At 36.0% G+C, this 15866-nt stretch overlaps 1 protein-coding gene across 1 annotated transcript in view; it reads left to right on the plus strand.

Annotated features, from left to right (window-relative positions):
* itga1 (integrin, alpha 1) overlaps positions 1 to 15866 on the plus strand; it is a 77275-nt gene that overhangs the window by 25028 nt on the left and 36381 nt on the right. Inside the window, exons 3-7 of the mRNA XM_073829792.1 lie at positions 2569 to 2681; positions 8085 to 8176; positions 10843 to 10957; positions 11639 to 11760; positions 15558 to 15706. Coding sequence (XP_073685893.1) covers positions 2569 to 2681; positions 8085 to 8176; positions 10843 to 10957; positions 11639 to 11760; positions 15558 to 15706 — 591 coding nt within the window. The remainder of the gene's footprint in view (positions 1 to 2568; positions 2682 to 8084; positions 8177 to 10842; positions 10958 to 11638; positions 11761 to 15557; positions 15707 to 15866) is intronic.

Genomic DNA, 15866 nt, shown 5'->3' on the forward strand with positions numbered 1-15866 from the left:
TGTATTCGTCTGAAAGAATAAAGTCATATACACTTAGGATGGCTTAAGGGTGAATAAATAAGGGGTTAATTTTCTTTTTTGAGTGAATGTCCCTTTAAATTGACTTAATGCCATGTCACCCAAAAAAGTTTCACTGCAAAAAAAGGCTTGTCTTACTTAGTATTTTTGTCTTGTTTCTAGTCAAAATATCTAAACATTCTTTAATTGAGATGCATTTTCTAGATATTTTGACTAGAAACAAGAGAAAAATACTAAATAAGCCTTTTTTTTTTGCAGTGTTGGTTTTCGTTCCTATTTCTTTCATCCAAATGGAGTTATTTTGCAGACTGTTCTTGCTGCTCTTTTCCATTCAATGAGTGTGAATGTGGACAAAAGGTGTTGAGCTTCAAAAATGGCATAAAGCATTATAAAATTATCCTAGAAGTGGTTTATGACATCAAAGACATTAAGGAAATTGTACAATGAGCACCTTTATGCAACATATTTCAATGTATTTGACCACAAATGAGATTTTAAAGTTACAGTGGAAGTAAATGTGACTTGAATTCCAGCTTGTTTCTCACCTAAAGCTCTCATATGACTTAAGACGACTTGAAATAGTCATGGGAATAAACTTCATGCTGCTTTTTGGTGCCATTTTGGCTTTTTTTAACTTGACAACCTCTGTTTTTATTCACTTTCATTGTATGGAAAAGAGCAGGCATTATGCAATTTTTCTTCTTTTGAGTTGGATGTAAACTAGGGCTGCCCTCTAATAGTCGACTAACCATTAGTCGATGAGAAGAGGCTTGCTCGACCAAAATTGTATTAGTCACTTAGTCAAAAAATCCACAGGAAGTGACAAAGTCTCGCAGTCCTTGACGGACAAATCATTAACGGTGATAATATTGTACATCGGGCAGAACACCCATACACTCACCTATCATTCATCGACCTCAGATATGGCTTTTCACCTGAAAGATGTACTGTATGTAGTAGCAACTTTACATGGCTGATCAATCTAATGTTCACCCACACTGTAAAAAGTTTTCACTATATTCAACTTAAAAACCTAAGTTCAGCAGCTGCCTTAAGTTTTTAAGTTAAATCAGCTTAAAACTACAAGTCATTTTAACGTATTACAATCAAAATGAGTTGATTTAACTTGTGAGTTGAATTAAGTTGATTTAACTTAATATTTTAAGGCAGCTGCTAAACTTAAGTTTTTAAGTCGAAACTGGTGAAAACTTTTTACAGTGTAGAAAAAGTGCACTATTACAGTGTCTGTGCAGAGTGTGGAATCCGAATAGTAGCATGCTTAATTCATGACAGATGGAGGCACTGGTGTGGTCACTTGCTCTTAAAATACTCCATCATTTTTGATGATACAGATAAAAGTAAAACATATTTCAAATCTGAAAAACTTTATGTTTATTTGTGTGCACTCAGAATAACAACGAAACGTTGCGCTTTTGTAAAATAATGAAAGAAAACATGCGCTTTCTGCCGTCTCAGTCTCTATGAACTTGACCGCGTCACTTTGAAACTCCATGTCTTACAGACATGAAAATATATCTAAAGAGAAAGAAATGTCTACTTTTTAAATAAACCAATTCAAATACAAAACAAATATACAGGCGTATCCACGCTTGCACTAGTTTATCAATAAATTATTAAAACGTTAATGCAGTCTCCTTGCTGTTTTTTCATGACACAGTAATGATTATTATATCTGCTGGTGCGCTGTGGGAAGCTTTTTTGCACGCGCTTGAGCGCTTTTTAGGCTATGTAGGCAATTAAAGGCTCATTATTATGGTTTATATGGTTTATTAATAAACGTGCGACTAATAGTCGACTAATGGTTAAAAAAAACGACTACTAGTCCACCAGAAAAATCTTTAGTCGAGGTGCAGCCCTAATGTAAACACAGGTTTGGAATGACATTTTTTTGTGAATTATAAGTCAGTCAAGGCTAAAATATATTGTTTGTAGACTTTAAAGGTGACTGGTGTTCAAAGTTGTAACCAGGGAAGTTTGCGTGGGCTCCTGCTTGTATCCACTCCTGTCAAGGCCCATTTGTGCACAGGAATGTTAATGACTTGAGTTGTTTACATGCTTACATAAGGATGTCTACTTTTAGCACTGTTGTCAAAAACCGCCATTAGAAATCTGAGGAACACGGCGAACGTTCTTTATTCGGCTAAGTGCACTCAGATGTAGAACATAATGAAACATAAACAACCTTTCACGTTATCTCACTGTAAAGCATATAAATCACAGTGAGCTTCAAGGGTAAAACATCACACATCCTTCAGCACCATATTCAACCTCTCTAACAGTTATCACACAGAAAAAAGAAACTCTTTTCTCCCCACCCTTCTGACATTTCACATATGTTCCATTTTGCTGCAATATTTAAAAATAAGCATGTGCATATTTATGTTATGCTTTTCTTTCCCACTGGAAAACTGGCGAATCAATCAACTGCACTTTGGCTCAGTGTGCTTCCACTTTCTCACAAAGCCCCAGGGTTTTTTTTGTGGTCAGGGATAAATGACCCTGCTCTCTACTTCCTGCTTTTTTCTGTAGGGTTCTGATTGGTTCTCCTCTGACTGGACAGCCGGCTAAACGGACCGGAGACGTCTACAGGTGCCCCGTGGGACAAAAGAGAAAAACTCAATGTGAAAAATTCCTTTTGCCAGGTGAGAGGTGGCCTTGTGTAAGCGTTTGTGTGTTCGGTTAGTGGCATCATGTTTTCCGTAAACTATTTTTGTTCATTGCTGTGTATCAACCGTCTGTATTTACACTATTAACTGTGTGTTTTTACCATGTGGGTGTGGTTCGACCAGAAAATTTGTTACAGGAAGGGTAACAGACATTACCTCAGTTGGCAAGAAATTGTCATAGGTCCTCAGCTGGTATTTTGACTATCCTGAACACTGTTGCGTGACTCAAGGGTAGCAGATTTTAGTGGAGAAGTATGCCATGCACTGCAGTGGCACTCTGACATGGCATGCAAACTCCTCTAGATTTGAGAATGAGGTTCTAATAAAACCACCAGAGAGGGGAAATGGTACCTGCTTCCTCAGTCCTAAAGTTAACACGAGTAAGTCAAGTCACCTTTATTTATATAGTGCTTTATACAATGCAAATTGTGTCAAAAATATGAAATATGAAGCAGCACAAATGTCTTCAACATTGAAAACAATAAGAAATGTTTCTTAAGCAGCAAAATAGCTTATTACTGTACAATGATTTCTGATAGATCATGTGACACTAAAGACTGGAGTAATGATGCTGAAAATTCAGCTTTGCATCACAGAAATAAATTGCATTTTACAGTATATTTACATAGAAAATCTAGGTTTACCATTTAAATATTGCTCTGTCCTTAGTCAACAGATCAAGTTCCTATCAGTCACCAAATACGAAAGTCCCGTCCTTCTAATTCAGGAGCTAGTATGATAATTTAATTTAGGAAAGCTTTACACACACTTGTGTGAGTGTTAATGTCTTGACACTTAACACCACCTGGATGTAGCCTGTAAAACCTGCACAGAGAAAACCCCACAGATGAAGCATCTGCGTACACTTTCGAGGGATGTTATTCTGAGAATACAAGAAGAGCAAAAGCAGATTGTGGCCTCAGAGACTGGCCAGAGAGACTTTGACCTTGACTCAAGCGTCATTTACATTACATTAACATTTATTACATTTATTTAGCAGATGTTTTTATCTAAAGCTCCTTACAAATGAGGAATGATACAATTCAAGCAATTCAATACAAGTGGAAAGAACAAGCTAGTACAGAGGTCTTTACCAAAGGAGGAAAAACAAACAATTTCCGTGTTCTCGCCTTACCCCCATTTAGTTATTTATATTTGGAGTGTTTGGTTCTTTTTTTAGTGAATTCGGTTGTGTTTAGGTCATTCATCCTTAAAGGAAAGAAAAGAATCTCTGGCTATATCGGTGGCAGATATGCTATTTACTTGCTCAGACAACATTTTTCAGATATCTACCCTGTCAGTGAACCTGATATTGTGATTACAGACTCAAAATGTTTAGCTAAAATCATCAAATTCATCTGCGCAGAAGAGCTGTGCTCAAAACAACTCATATCAAAACAACTCTACAAGTAACTACAAATGTTACATTTCAGCCATACGTGGTGATAGAGAGGCCATAGGGCAGCATTTCAGTGTTACTTAACAGGATAGTTTACAAAAAAAGGAAAATTCCGTCATTATTCTGTCATTAATTACTCACCCTCATGTTGTTCTAAACCTGTAAGATCTTCGTTCATCTTCAGAACACAAATTAAGATATTTTTGATGAAATCCGAAAGCTTTCTGATCCTGCATAGACAGCAATGGTACTACCACGTTCAAGACCAATAAAGGTAGTAAGGACATTGTTAAAATAGTCCATGTGATATCAGTGGTTCAAAAATAATACTTTTTCACTCAAAAATAATGATTTTATTTAACAATTTCTTCTCTTCCATGTCAGTCTTCGCTGTGCGTTCATGAGAGTACATGATGCATGAGTAATTAATGACAGAACTTTCATTTTTGCATGAACTGTCCCTTTAAAGGGGTCATTTAATGCAAAACGAACTTTTATGTGTTGTTTGAACATTAATGTGTGTTGCCAGTTTGTGTACACAAACACCCTACAATGATAAAAATCCACCCAGTGGTTTTTTTTTTATCTTTAAAAGTAATATCCCCTTTTTAAAATCAGCTTCTTGTCATTGTGATGGCACACCGATAGAGGCCACTCCCACAATAGTTGATTGACATGAGCGCCTTACCTTAGACCCGCCCTCACCGAGCTGAAACAGTCCGACTCTGATCGCCATTGTGTGCAGAGGAAGACAAGAATGTCTCCGACTGAGCGGTTGAGGTGTTCTGTTGTTGGATGTAATAATGAAAATAGCAGTATTCATGTACTCCCGACATCTGAGCCGCTGAAGGAGAGGATTAACGTTACTTTCGTTTTTAAATGGAAAGCGCGGATCCCGATCTATATATGCGTCTATAGCCGCTTTTCCACTATCGGGCCGAACCGTTCTTAGAACGGTCGGGTACAGTTCCAGTTGTGTTTCCACCTGAGCCTGGTACGGCACGGAACGATTACAAACCGTTCTCGGCCCGGAATTCTCGGCACGGTTAGACAACCGTGCTGAACCGGGCTGATAAAATGCGTTTGCATGGCTTCGTCACTCTGTTGCCTGGCTACCAGTTTCTCTATGGCTAAGCGGGTGCGCAGTAAACAGATACGGTAAATATAAATACAAATGGCTGAGACACTTTGGTATGTGGATGAAACATTTGCTCTAATATTGATATTTGGGCAGAAAGAAAAATTCAACAACAGCTGGAGGGTGCAAAGAGAAACGAAAAAGTTTTTTTTACTTTTAGCGCAGTGTCTTGCAGAGAAGGGCATTAAGAAAAGTTCAAAACAGTGCCGGGAAAAAATAAAAAAACTCAAACATATCGCGTCCAAAAGGACAATAACAGTAGAAGCGGGGCTGCCTACTCTTGCATTACCAAGGCAACGACTGACGCATTTGTATTTACATTCCAAATAGTTCCGTTATCTGCACCGCAGTGGAAAATCAAACCGTATCCGTGCCGACTGGCCCGAATCGGCACGGAACAGAACGGTTACGCATTGAGAACGGTTCGGCCCGATAGTGGAAAAGCGGCTTTTGTTTGTGTGAATCGTTCCTGATGCAGATTCACCCACAGCAGAAGTGAGTATAAGGTTTTTTTTGCATCTTTGCAAATGGCCTTTCTTTATAATGTGCTTGTTGGCAAGTTTCGCTGCTAAATGCGGCAAAACACGGTTAAATGTGGCTAAAGTAAACATTACGGCTCATAATCCCACAGCAGAGAGGGGCGGGGCAAGCAGAGCTCATTTGCATTTAAAGGACCATGCAATAAAATTAGTTGATATTTTGCAGAGCTGATTTTGACAAGGTAAAAGGGTGTTTTTTTTACACTACTATTGAGAATTTTTAACCAAAGTATATTATAGACTTTTCATTAGGACCCTAAAGAATCATATGAACTTGTGGAAAATGGGCATCCAATGACCCCTTTAAATACAGCATAAAACAGTATGCGCAATTTACTTTTGTTTAGTATTGTGACTACCCTGGGAATCCACAGGTCTCGCGAGAGCACAATTTGAATTGTCTCTGTAAGACACTCTGGCATCGAGCAATGATGCACGTTACTGCAATACGTAAGCAGATCTGGGAACCAATCAAATCGGTGTATCTGATGTAGGCGGGCCAGAGGGGAGCTAAGATGATGACGACAGCGCTGCGACGTCCGGAATCATTTAGTAAACATTGAAAGATGGCTACAGATGAACACCAGTTGTTTGAAACAGTTTTGGCCTCTACAATGAACGAGTTAGACTTGGCTTTTAATATAAAAGAGGAACAGAAAACCACGCTCGAATCGTTCCTTTGCAAGAAGGACGTTTTTGCTGTTTTGCCGACTGGATACGGCAAGAGTTTAATCTATCAATTAGCTCCGCTGGTAGCTAAGCGTATGGGGCTTAGTGAAAACTTAGTGATTGGTCGTGGCGTTATCCAATTGCGTGCAGTGAGAGTTTCAAATGCATGCTTGGTGCCGCCCCTCGAGTTAGGCCCTTTTCATTGCTCGATGCCAGACCCTTAATCTTAATAGATTAAGGTCTGGATTTTTTCCAGACTATACACTTTCCAGCGATATCATATACTATTGTGATTTCTGGATTTCTAATTGATTGTTTACAATAATGCGTTACTTACACACTATTGTGCTGTTTAATTACTGTGCAGTGCTTTGACACAATCCGTATTGTTAAAAGCGCTATATAAATAAAGGTGACTTGACTTGACTTGACTTGACTATATTGTGACACATTTCTGAGTAAAACATATTAAAGGATTAGTACATGCAAAGAAAATTAAACAAACTTTACAAAAAAGGGTTTTGAAGTTGGATGATAAAATGAAATGGGAGGTTTTTTTAACATACCCTAAATTTTAAAAAGTTAAAAAGTATAAAAAGTGTAGGTTTTTTTTTTTTTTTAGAAAATAATCAATTGTTTCGCTAGATAAGACACTTCTTTCTCGACTGGGGTCATTTAGAGCCCTTTGAAGCCGCATTTAAACTGCATTTTGGAAGTTCAAACTCGGGCACCATAGAAGTCCACTATATGGAGAGAAATCCTGAAATGTTTTTCTCCAAAAACATAATTTTCTTTATGACTTAAGAAAGAAGCACATGAACATCTTGGATGACAAGGGGGTGAGTACATTATCTGTAAATTTGTGTTGTGGAAGTGAACCTCTCCTTTAAGTGTGAAAAAAAAAATGTTTGGCGTGACTTGTTAAAGATTTGTAAAAACATGAACCATGAATTAGAAGATAAAGACCAAGAATGTGCATTCAGAATGTGATTCATTTCGATTAAATGCTCACATTAAGAGAGTATTTTTGCATCACTGCACATTTCGATCAATGATAGAAAGTTTTGTTTGTATGACTCATTAGCCTGTGGCGCTAAATCTGTTTGTATGTTAACCTCCGCCTGAATGTCTGACTCTCAGGGGAGGCCTAGACAGGAAGTGATCCAAAAAAACATTTTAATGTCTAATCTACACATAATTACATAATCCCTCACCAGATAACTCAATGTTGCATGTCGTCTTTCATTACTTCAGGGATCTACCTCTATGACAAACACTTGAAACAGGAATTCAGATCTCAGAACAGATCAATCTTTACCCTCTGTTTTCATTTGTTTAATTCATGTCTGCAGTTTTAGTGTCACAATGTAATATCTAAAATATGGACAATGTAGATTGTATTGGCTGACAATATTATTTTTCTTACTAGTTTTCAAGCCTGTGGCTTACATTGTTTTCACATTGTGTGTTTGTGAAGCAGGAAGCGACAAAAATATAGCAAAACTGTTGTTTTTATCCATTAAAACCCCTTTGTTGGATTCTGTGTATAAACAAAAGCGTCTATGGGAAATGAAGGAGAGTTTTTGTTTAGATATCCTTTCACTGTGACTGCATATTTGTCTATTTTCTTACAGAAAACACAACAATTCCTAACATAAATGAAGTGAAGGAAAACATGACTATGGGGACGACGCTGGTGGTTAACCCAGACGGCAATGGCTTTCTGGTAGGGAACATCTGCGGATGTGATTGTTACTGTTACTGTTACTTCAGCCTCTGTTAATTATTAGTGTCTGATCACAGACTTTTTAAAATCATTACATTAAAAAAAGCTTTGTGGAAACACTCGGTTTTCCAGTTAATGTTTATAATTATAGAACAGCAATGACATGCTGGCACTATGTCTGCGTTTGGCTTTATTTTATGACTGAACAAATTGTTAGCAATCTGTGATTGCAGTTCATGAATACACAGCTTTTCCAGCACTTAAAGTAATGTATAATTGGAACTTAATAGGATCAAACAGAAATCCTCTATGAATCAAATGTAATCCCAAAGGATGAACTGACATTCTGAGGGGAAAAAAAACTATGGAAAAGTAGGAATTTTGGTTTATCCAGTAGGATCTTGTTTGATCCCATTAGGATTGAGTCCAAATTGTTATGGAAATTCTTCTAGGATTTTGTTTGACAAGGTTTGTAACACAGAACTGAATTGATTCTGTATTTGAGCAAGTGACAACTGGATATCTCACCACTTTTTATCACCTTTTACATTTTGCTAGTTTATTTAAATGGTCCTGCAGTGTGACAAATGACATTTTAAATACAAATATTCCATGTAACCGGTTTAATAGAAGGTAATGAAAACTATATGGAGTTCAGTATGTCACACCAAAACATTCCCATGTAGTATTAAGCTTTTTGACACATTGTTTCCAACTGTTCCCACATGCAGTTCCAGCTTTCCATGTGCTGCAAAGAACTGAAACGGAAATAGTTCCACGTAAACATTATAATTTAAATAATTAATTGTGGGAGGTAAACCTCTCAACTCTCAACAATTATATTAAAAAATTAATAGTCACTCCACAAGACTGTATATATATACTATATACAAGTCAAAAGTTTTTATGTTTTTTAAAGAATTTTCTTTTGCTCACCAAGCATGCATTTATTTGATCCAAAGTACAGCAAACGCAGTAATATTGTGAAATATATGTACTATTTAAAATACTTTTATTTGAATATATTTTATTATATTTATAAATGGAATTTATTCCTGATTTTAAAGCTAATTTTTTGTATCATTACTCCAGTCTTCAGTGTCACATGATCCTTCAGAAATCATTCTAATATGCTGATTTGCTGTTGAAGAAACATTTATAATTATTATTATTGTTGTTGTTGTTATTAATAATAATAATAATAATAATAATATCAATATTTAAAACAGTTTAGTAATTTTTTTTAGGATTCTTTAATGAATTGAAAAATCCAAAGATCAGCATTTATCTGAAATCAAAAGTTTGGAGTCATTTTTTTGGAGGGAAGAAATTATAGAAATTAATACTTTATTTAGATGGGATGCTTAAAATAAAAAAAAACGTGATGATAAAGACATGTATAAAGTTACAAAAGATTTCAATTTCAGATAAATGCACTTCTTCTGAACTTTCTATTCATCAAAGAAACCTGAAAAATTCTACTCAGCTGTTTTCAACATAATAAAAATAATAAATGATTTTTGAGCAGCAAATCAGAATAGTAGAATGATTTCTGAAGGATCATGTGACTGGAGTAATAATGTTAAAAATTCAGCTTTGAAATCACAGAAATAAATTACATTTTTTAAATATATTCAAATAGAAAACAGTTATTTTAAATAGTAAAATATTTCAAACGTTTGCTGTTTTTGCTGTACTTTGGATCAAATAAATGCAGGCTTGGTGAGCAGAAGAGACTTCTTTAAAAAATATTAAAATACTGTTCAAAAACTTTTGACTGGTAGTGTATATTTTTGTAATTTTAAAAATAATTACAACTTAAAATAACTGGTTTATATTTGAATATATTTTAAAAAGTAATTTAATGTAATGTAAAGTTTCTTAGGCTCATTAATGCTGCATTTATTTGATCTAAATTCCAGTGAAAACAGTAGTATTGTGAAATATTATTACAATTTAAAATAACTGTGTTCTATTTTAATATACTTTAAAAGGTTATTTATTTCTGTGATGCTTTACTCTGTGATCATTACTCCAGTCTTCAATGTCACATGATCCTTCAGAAATCACTGCTGCGAATATGCTGATTTATTTATTATCAATTGTGAAAGCATTTGTGCCGCTTAATATTTTTTTGCAACCTCTGACACTTTTTCAGGATTCTTTGATTAATAAAAAGTTAAAAAGAACATTTTATCACTTTTTTATAATTTTGTTTAATTACTGACCTCAAACGTTTAAACAAAAGTGTATATTATTGCAAAAGATTTCTATTTTAAATAAATGTTGATTTTAACTTTTTATTCATCAAAGAATCCTGGAAAAGTATCACTGTTTCCAAAAAAATATTAAGCAGCAGTTTTTAACACTGATAATAAATCAGCATTTTAGAATGATTTCTGAAGGATCGTGTGACACTGAAGACTGGAGTAATGATGCTGAAAATTCAGCTTTGCATCACTGCTTTGCAAAATTGCTATTTTAAACTGCAATAATATTTAACAATTTTTAAAGATCAAATAAATGCAGCCTTAATAAGCATAAGATAGACTTTGTATATAAGAAAATATAAGACATGCTAGTCTTTTTTCTGTGAGGACCATAAAGTTTCATGTCATATCAGCCACTCACTGCTCCAATCTTTCTCTCTCATTCGCTCTGGACAGGCCTGCGGTCCTCAGTATGGCTACATGTGTGGAAAGCAGCAGTATATCACTGGGATCTGTTCGAATGTCAGCTCCTCCTTCAAAGTTCTCAACTCCATCGCTCCCGCTGTACAAGGTACGATACACACGTGTTGTTAGTGTACATTAGCGCATTCCAGCCGTGTAAACCACAGCCAGTCCCCCCTGCGCCACATGTCCATGTTAGGACAGTGTTTAGGAGAGCTGACATCTCGCAACGCAACACGGAACCAGTGACTCATCTTAAACACACATGTATCATAGCAACAGCCAGCACAGGAAAGACTGTCCATCGGATCATTTCATTTGAATTTTGCTGCATTCAATTCAAATTTGAATTCTCAGTTTGATTCTAAATGGCAAATAGCACTGGTTAGCATTTAGGCACGCAATCCAAGCCTTAATTCACCACGGTGTAAACAGATGTACGAAATATATTGAGTTAGTAACGAAAGGTCATGTCATTTTAAAGCACAATTTCTTCCATATACAAAAAGCGATTGGAAAAACGGCATAAGCTGTGATTAATCACTGTTTTTCTGTCAGAATGAGGTCAGTGTCACTTTCAATTTCATGGCTCAATATGTTTCGTAACATTTTTATATAAGCTTGTACAGTTTCACTCAGTTGTAATGTATTTCCTATGTAAACATTCTAGTTGGCTTTTGGCATTCAGCTTCCCTTCAGGAATTTAAACGAAAACAAAATGGTATTTATTTCTCTTTCTCACTATATAGTTGTAAAGAAGGTGCTCATTACGTTTATTTGCTTGTTTCAGAGTGCAAGCAGGATATGGACATTGTCATAGTGCTGGACGGTTCCAACAGCATCTACCCCTGGGATCCCATCACTGAGTTTCTACAAAAATTTCTCCAGAGCATTGAAATCGGACCTGCCCGGGTAAGATTTTTGTAATTATAGTGCTCTGTAGAGCAACTGTGTGACTTGTCTTGAAACAACTTAGGAATGACATCAGTCAGAAATAAAATATTCACTTACTGTATCATTGGATGTTTAACACAAGCTGATTTCTTAAAGGAATAGCTGGCCATCATTTACTTCCCCTGTAGTGGTTTCAAACTTGTATAACTGACTTTCCTTTATAGGAACACACAAAACAAGATATTTTGATGAGTGTTTCCAACAACGTTTGACCCCAGTGGCTGAAAAATTACTTTTGGTTCAAGTATAATTTTAATATTATTTATGTACTATTATAGTATATATTAATATTTTGAGGAATCTATTATTTTTATATTTAGAAGTTCAAGTGCGTAGTGTTGAAACCATATTGTAACTGTTAGAATGGCCAAGGATTGGCAATCTCCACATTAAAAATGATCGTGCAGATCAAACCGTAAGTCGTAGAAACTTGTAACTTTTAGGGATGGTAGTACTCATGCTGTCTACAACGTCACCAAAGCTCACCCAAATCGACCTGACGGGGGCGCTACAGCGATCAAAAGTACGAACTTGCTTGTACTTGCTTGTACTAGTTCTAGATTTTTCACCTGATCAGAATCAAACTGATGCAGGAACAGTGAATATCAATATTTAAAAAAAAAAACTTGAACTTTCGACCCTTTGTTGCAAAGGGACGCCAAAACATTCGAAAGAGGCAAGGCTGCCTTTACTAAAACAGCTATAACTTTTGAACGGATTGAGATATCTTCGCCAAACTCACAACGCATATGTAAGAGCTAAACCTGAGGTTACATGAAAAAAGTTGCAGAGCTTGGCCACTTGGCCACTAAGAGGGAAAAAACTTAAAAGCGGCCATAACTATGCAGCTATTTGTGCTATTTACATGAAAATCAGTACACATGGTCTTGGTCCAAAGTGCCACAAGTGGATATATGGACATTTGCGTATCTCAAAAAAACATGGCTGCCATAGGCCAATGAACTTTGAGCATCTATTAAGGTTAATGGAGGTTGATCGGAACGAAACTCTGTGGGCTTGTTTGACTCATGGCCCTTAAGGTCTATAAGAAATGTAAAAGAAATCGGCCACTGGGGTCAATATTGAATTTTTTTAAAGGTGTAAATGTTTGTATATTGCACGGTTTTTTTACACATACAGACAATATTCATATCATACGATAGAGTGTCTCATTGCGAACAACTTTGCCTCTAGAACCACTGCTGTCAATCAAACCATTTGTAAAACTTTTGCAAACTAGTCTTTTTTTTGGCTCAATCTGGAAAAAAACACTGCAGTGTAATTCTCTGGACTCTCTAGGTCAATAATTATAAAAAAAGGTTGAAACTTAGCATTTGGGAAGCTATAACGGGATTGTTTAGAAAAGGGGCCTGTCCAAATATACCCAAAAGTCTATAAAGCCTAAATGAAAACTCAAAACTTTACGAAACCTGGTGAGCACATGCGACAGATGATTCTAAACAAGCTAAAACGGCTATAACTTTTAAACAGAATGAGATATCTTCACCAAACTCATAATGTGTATATACGAGCTAAATCTGAGGTCACCATGAAAAAAAAGTCGCGGAGCTTGGCCACTTGGTGGCGCTATAAGAGGGAAAAAAACCTAAAAACGGCCATAACTATGGAACCATTTGTCCTATTGACATGAAAATCGGTACACAGGTCTTGGTCCAAAGTGCCACAAGTGGCTATAAGGACATTTGCATATCTCAAAAAAACATGGCTGCCATAGGCCAATGAACTTTGAGCATCTATTAAGGTTAATGGAGGTTGATCGGAACGAAACTCTGCTGGCTTGTTTGACTCATGGCCCTAAAGGTCTATGAGAAATTTAAAAGAAATCGGCCACTGGGGTCAATATTGAATTTTTTAAGGGTGTAAATGTATTCATATCAATACGATACGAAATATTCATATCAAACGATAGAGCTTCTCATTCCGAACAACTTTGCATCTAGCACCACTGGTGTCAGTCAAAACATTTGTTAAATGATTGAAAAAAAATAAATAAATACTTTTGCAAGCTAGCCTTAGTTTTTTTCGCTCAATCGGGAAAAAAAAAACACTGCAGTGTAATTCTCTGGACTCTCTAGGTCAACAATTATAAAAAAAAAGGTTGAAATGTACCATTTGGGAAGCTATAACGGGATCGTTTAGAAAAGGGGCCTGTCTAAATATACCCAAAAGCCTATAAAGCCTAAATGAAAACTCGAAACCTGGTGAGCACATGCGACAGATGATTCTAAACAAGCTAAAACGGCTATAACTTTTGAACAGAATGAGATATCTTCACCAAACTCACAATGTGTATGTACAAGCTAAATCTGAGGTCACATGAAAAAAAAGTCGCGGAGCTTGGCCACTTGGTGGCTCTATAAGAGGGAAAAAAAAACATAAAAAACTTAAAAACATAAAAACTATTTGTCCTACTAACATGAAAATCGGTATTCACGGTCTTGGTCCAAAGTGCCACAAGTGGTTGTAAGGACATTGGTGTATCTCAAAAACCATGTCCGCCATGTGCCGAATCTATTTTAGACAAGGTTAATGAAGGTCGTTTGGAACGAAACTCCGTGGGCCTGTTTGACTCACAGGAGAAATTTGAAAGAAATCGGCCACTGGGGTCAATATTGAATTTTTTAAAGGTGTAAATGTTTGTATATTGCGTGGTTTTTTTTACACATACAGACAATATTCATATCATATGATAGACCTCCTTGTTCCGAACTACTTTATATCTAGAACCACTGCTGTCAATCAAACCGTTTGTTAAATGATTAAAACATTTTAGAAGAAACTACTTTTGCAAACTAGTTTTTTTCACTATCTGTAACTCTCTAGGTCAATAATTATTTAAAAAAAGGGTAAAAATGTACTATTTGGGAAGCTATAACCAGGTCATTTAGAAAAGGGGGCTGTCCAAATATATCCTAAAGCCTAAACGAAAACTCAAAACTTCACGAAACCTGGTGAGCACATGAGACAGGTGATTCTAAACAAGCATGCAAAATTTTAGGGAGATCGGACCACAGCTGGCGCTATAACAGTCATAAACGTTAAAAAACAACATATTTTCATGGTAAATTACCAGGGTTTGCCAAAAATGCTTTTTAAATGATTGATTTAGGTGGTTACAGGCTTGGTAAATAATGTGTAATTTCTTTTTCATATGTGCTTAAATGTCTCAAAGCACTTGAATCCCAGTAATTACTGCTTGCAGCTATATTTTTAACTTTTTCAATATAGTAAATAAGAAATTATATTATTTTTATTCGTTTTTATTAGTTTATTCATTTTTGGGTGAAATAACCCTTTATGTAGAATTGTTAGTGGTTGGCTTTTAAATCGTTTTCTAAACTGTGTACTTGTGATGTGTTTTGTCAAAGTTGTGTGCAGTTAGTCGCACATAAGTGGAACTGTCATCAGCTTACACTAACATCATTACAAGGAGTATTACATAAAGACTTTCCATGGAGAAGCTACTGGGTGGTTGGATTTGAGGGAAATAAAGGCTTTCTTGAGCACACCACTGGAAAATACGGCTCCAGGACATTGAGCTGAGGGAAGACCACATATTCCATGGTTAAATAAACGTTAGCAGGGCTTTTTTGAGGGAATGACTTCACTTTTGAGTCAGCACAGACAGAGTCGTTTAGCAGAGAGAGACAACAGTGTGTCTGAGGCCCACCCCAACTCTTGTCTGGTAGCACCGCCAAGCTTTATGTGTGAGTTTCTGGGTTTTGCTTCTACAGGTGGGCATTGTGTCGTACGGAGATGATGTCGGCCACGTCTTCAACCTCAGTCAGTTCAGTAACAAAAACGACCTTCTTGAGGAAGCTGCTAAGATACCTCAAAGAACCGGCCACAAAACCATGACAGCTCTTGGCATTGATACAGCAAGGTATCAAAAAAATTAATTCAAAATCTAATTTTCAATTTAAAAGTTTAAAATGTATTCTGGATAATATGATTATCAAGCAAAAGGGGGAATAAGAAATTCAGAAAAATCCACTAATAATCATCATTTTCAAAGTGTCAATTCAAACAAAGGAAGTTGTAAA

The sequence above is a fragment of the Garra rufa genome, chromosome 23, assembly GCF_049309525.1.
Source record: "Garra rufa chromosome 23, GarRuf1.0, whole genome shotgun sequence".
Taxonomy (NCBI): domain Eukaryota; kingdom Metazoa; phylum Chordata; class Actinopteri; order Cypriniformes; family Cyprinidae; genus Garra; species Garra rufa.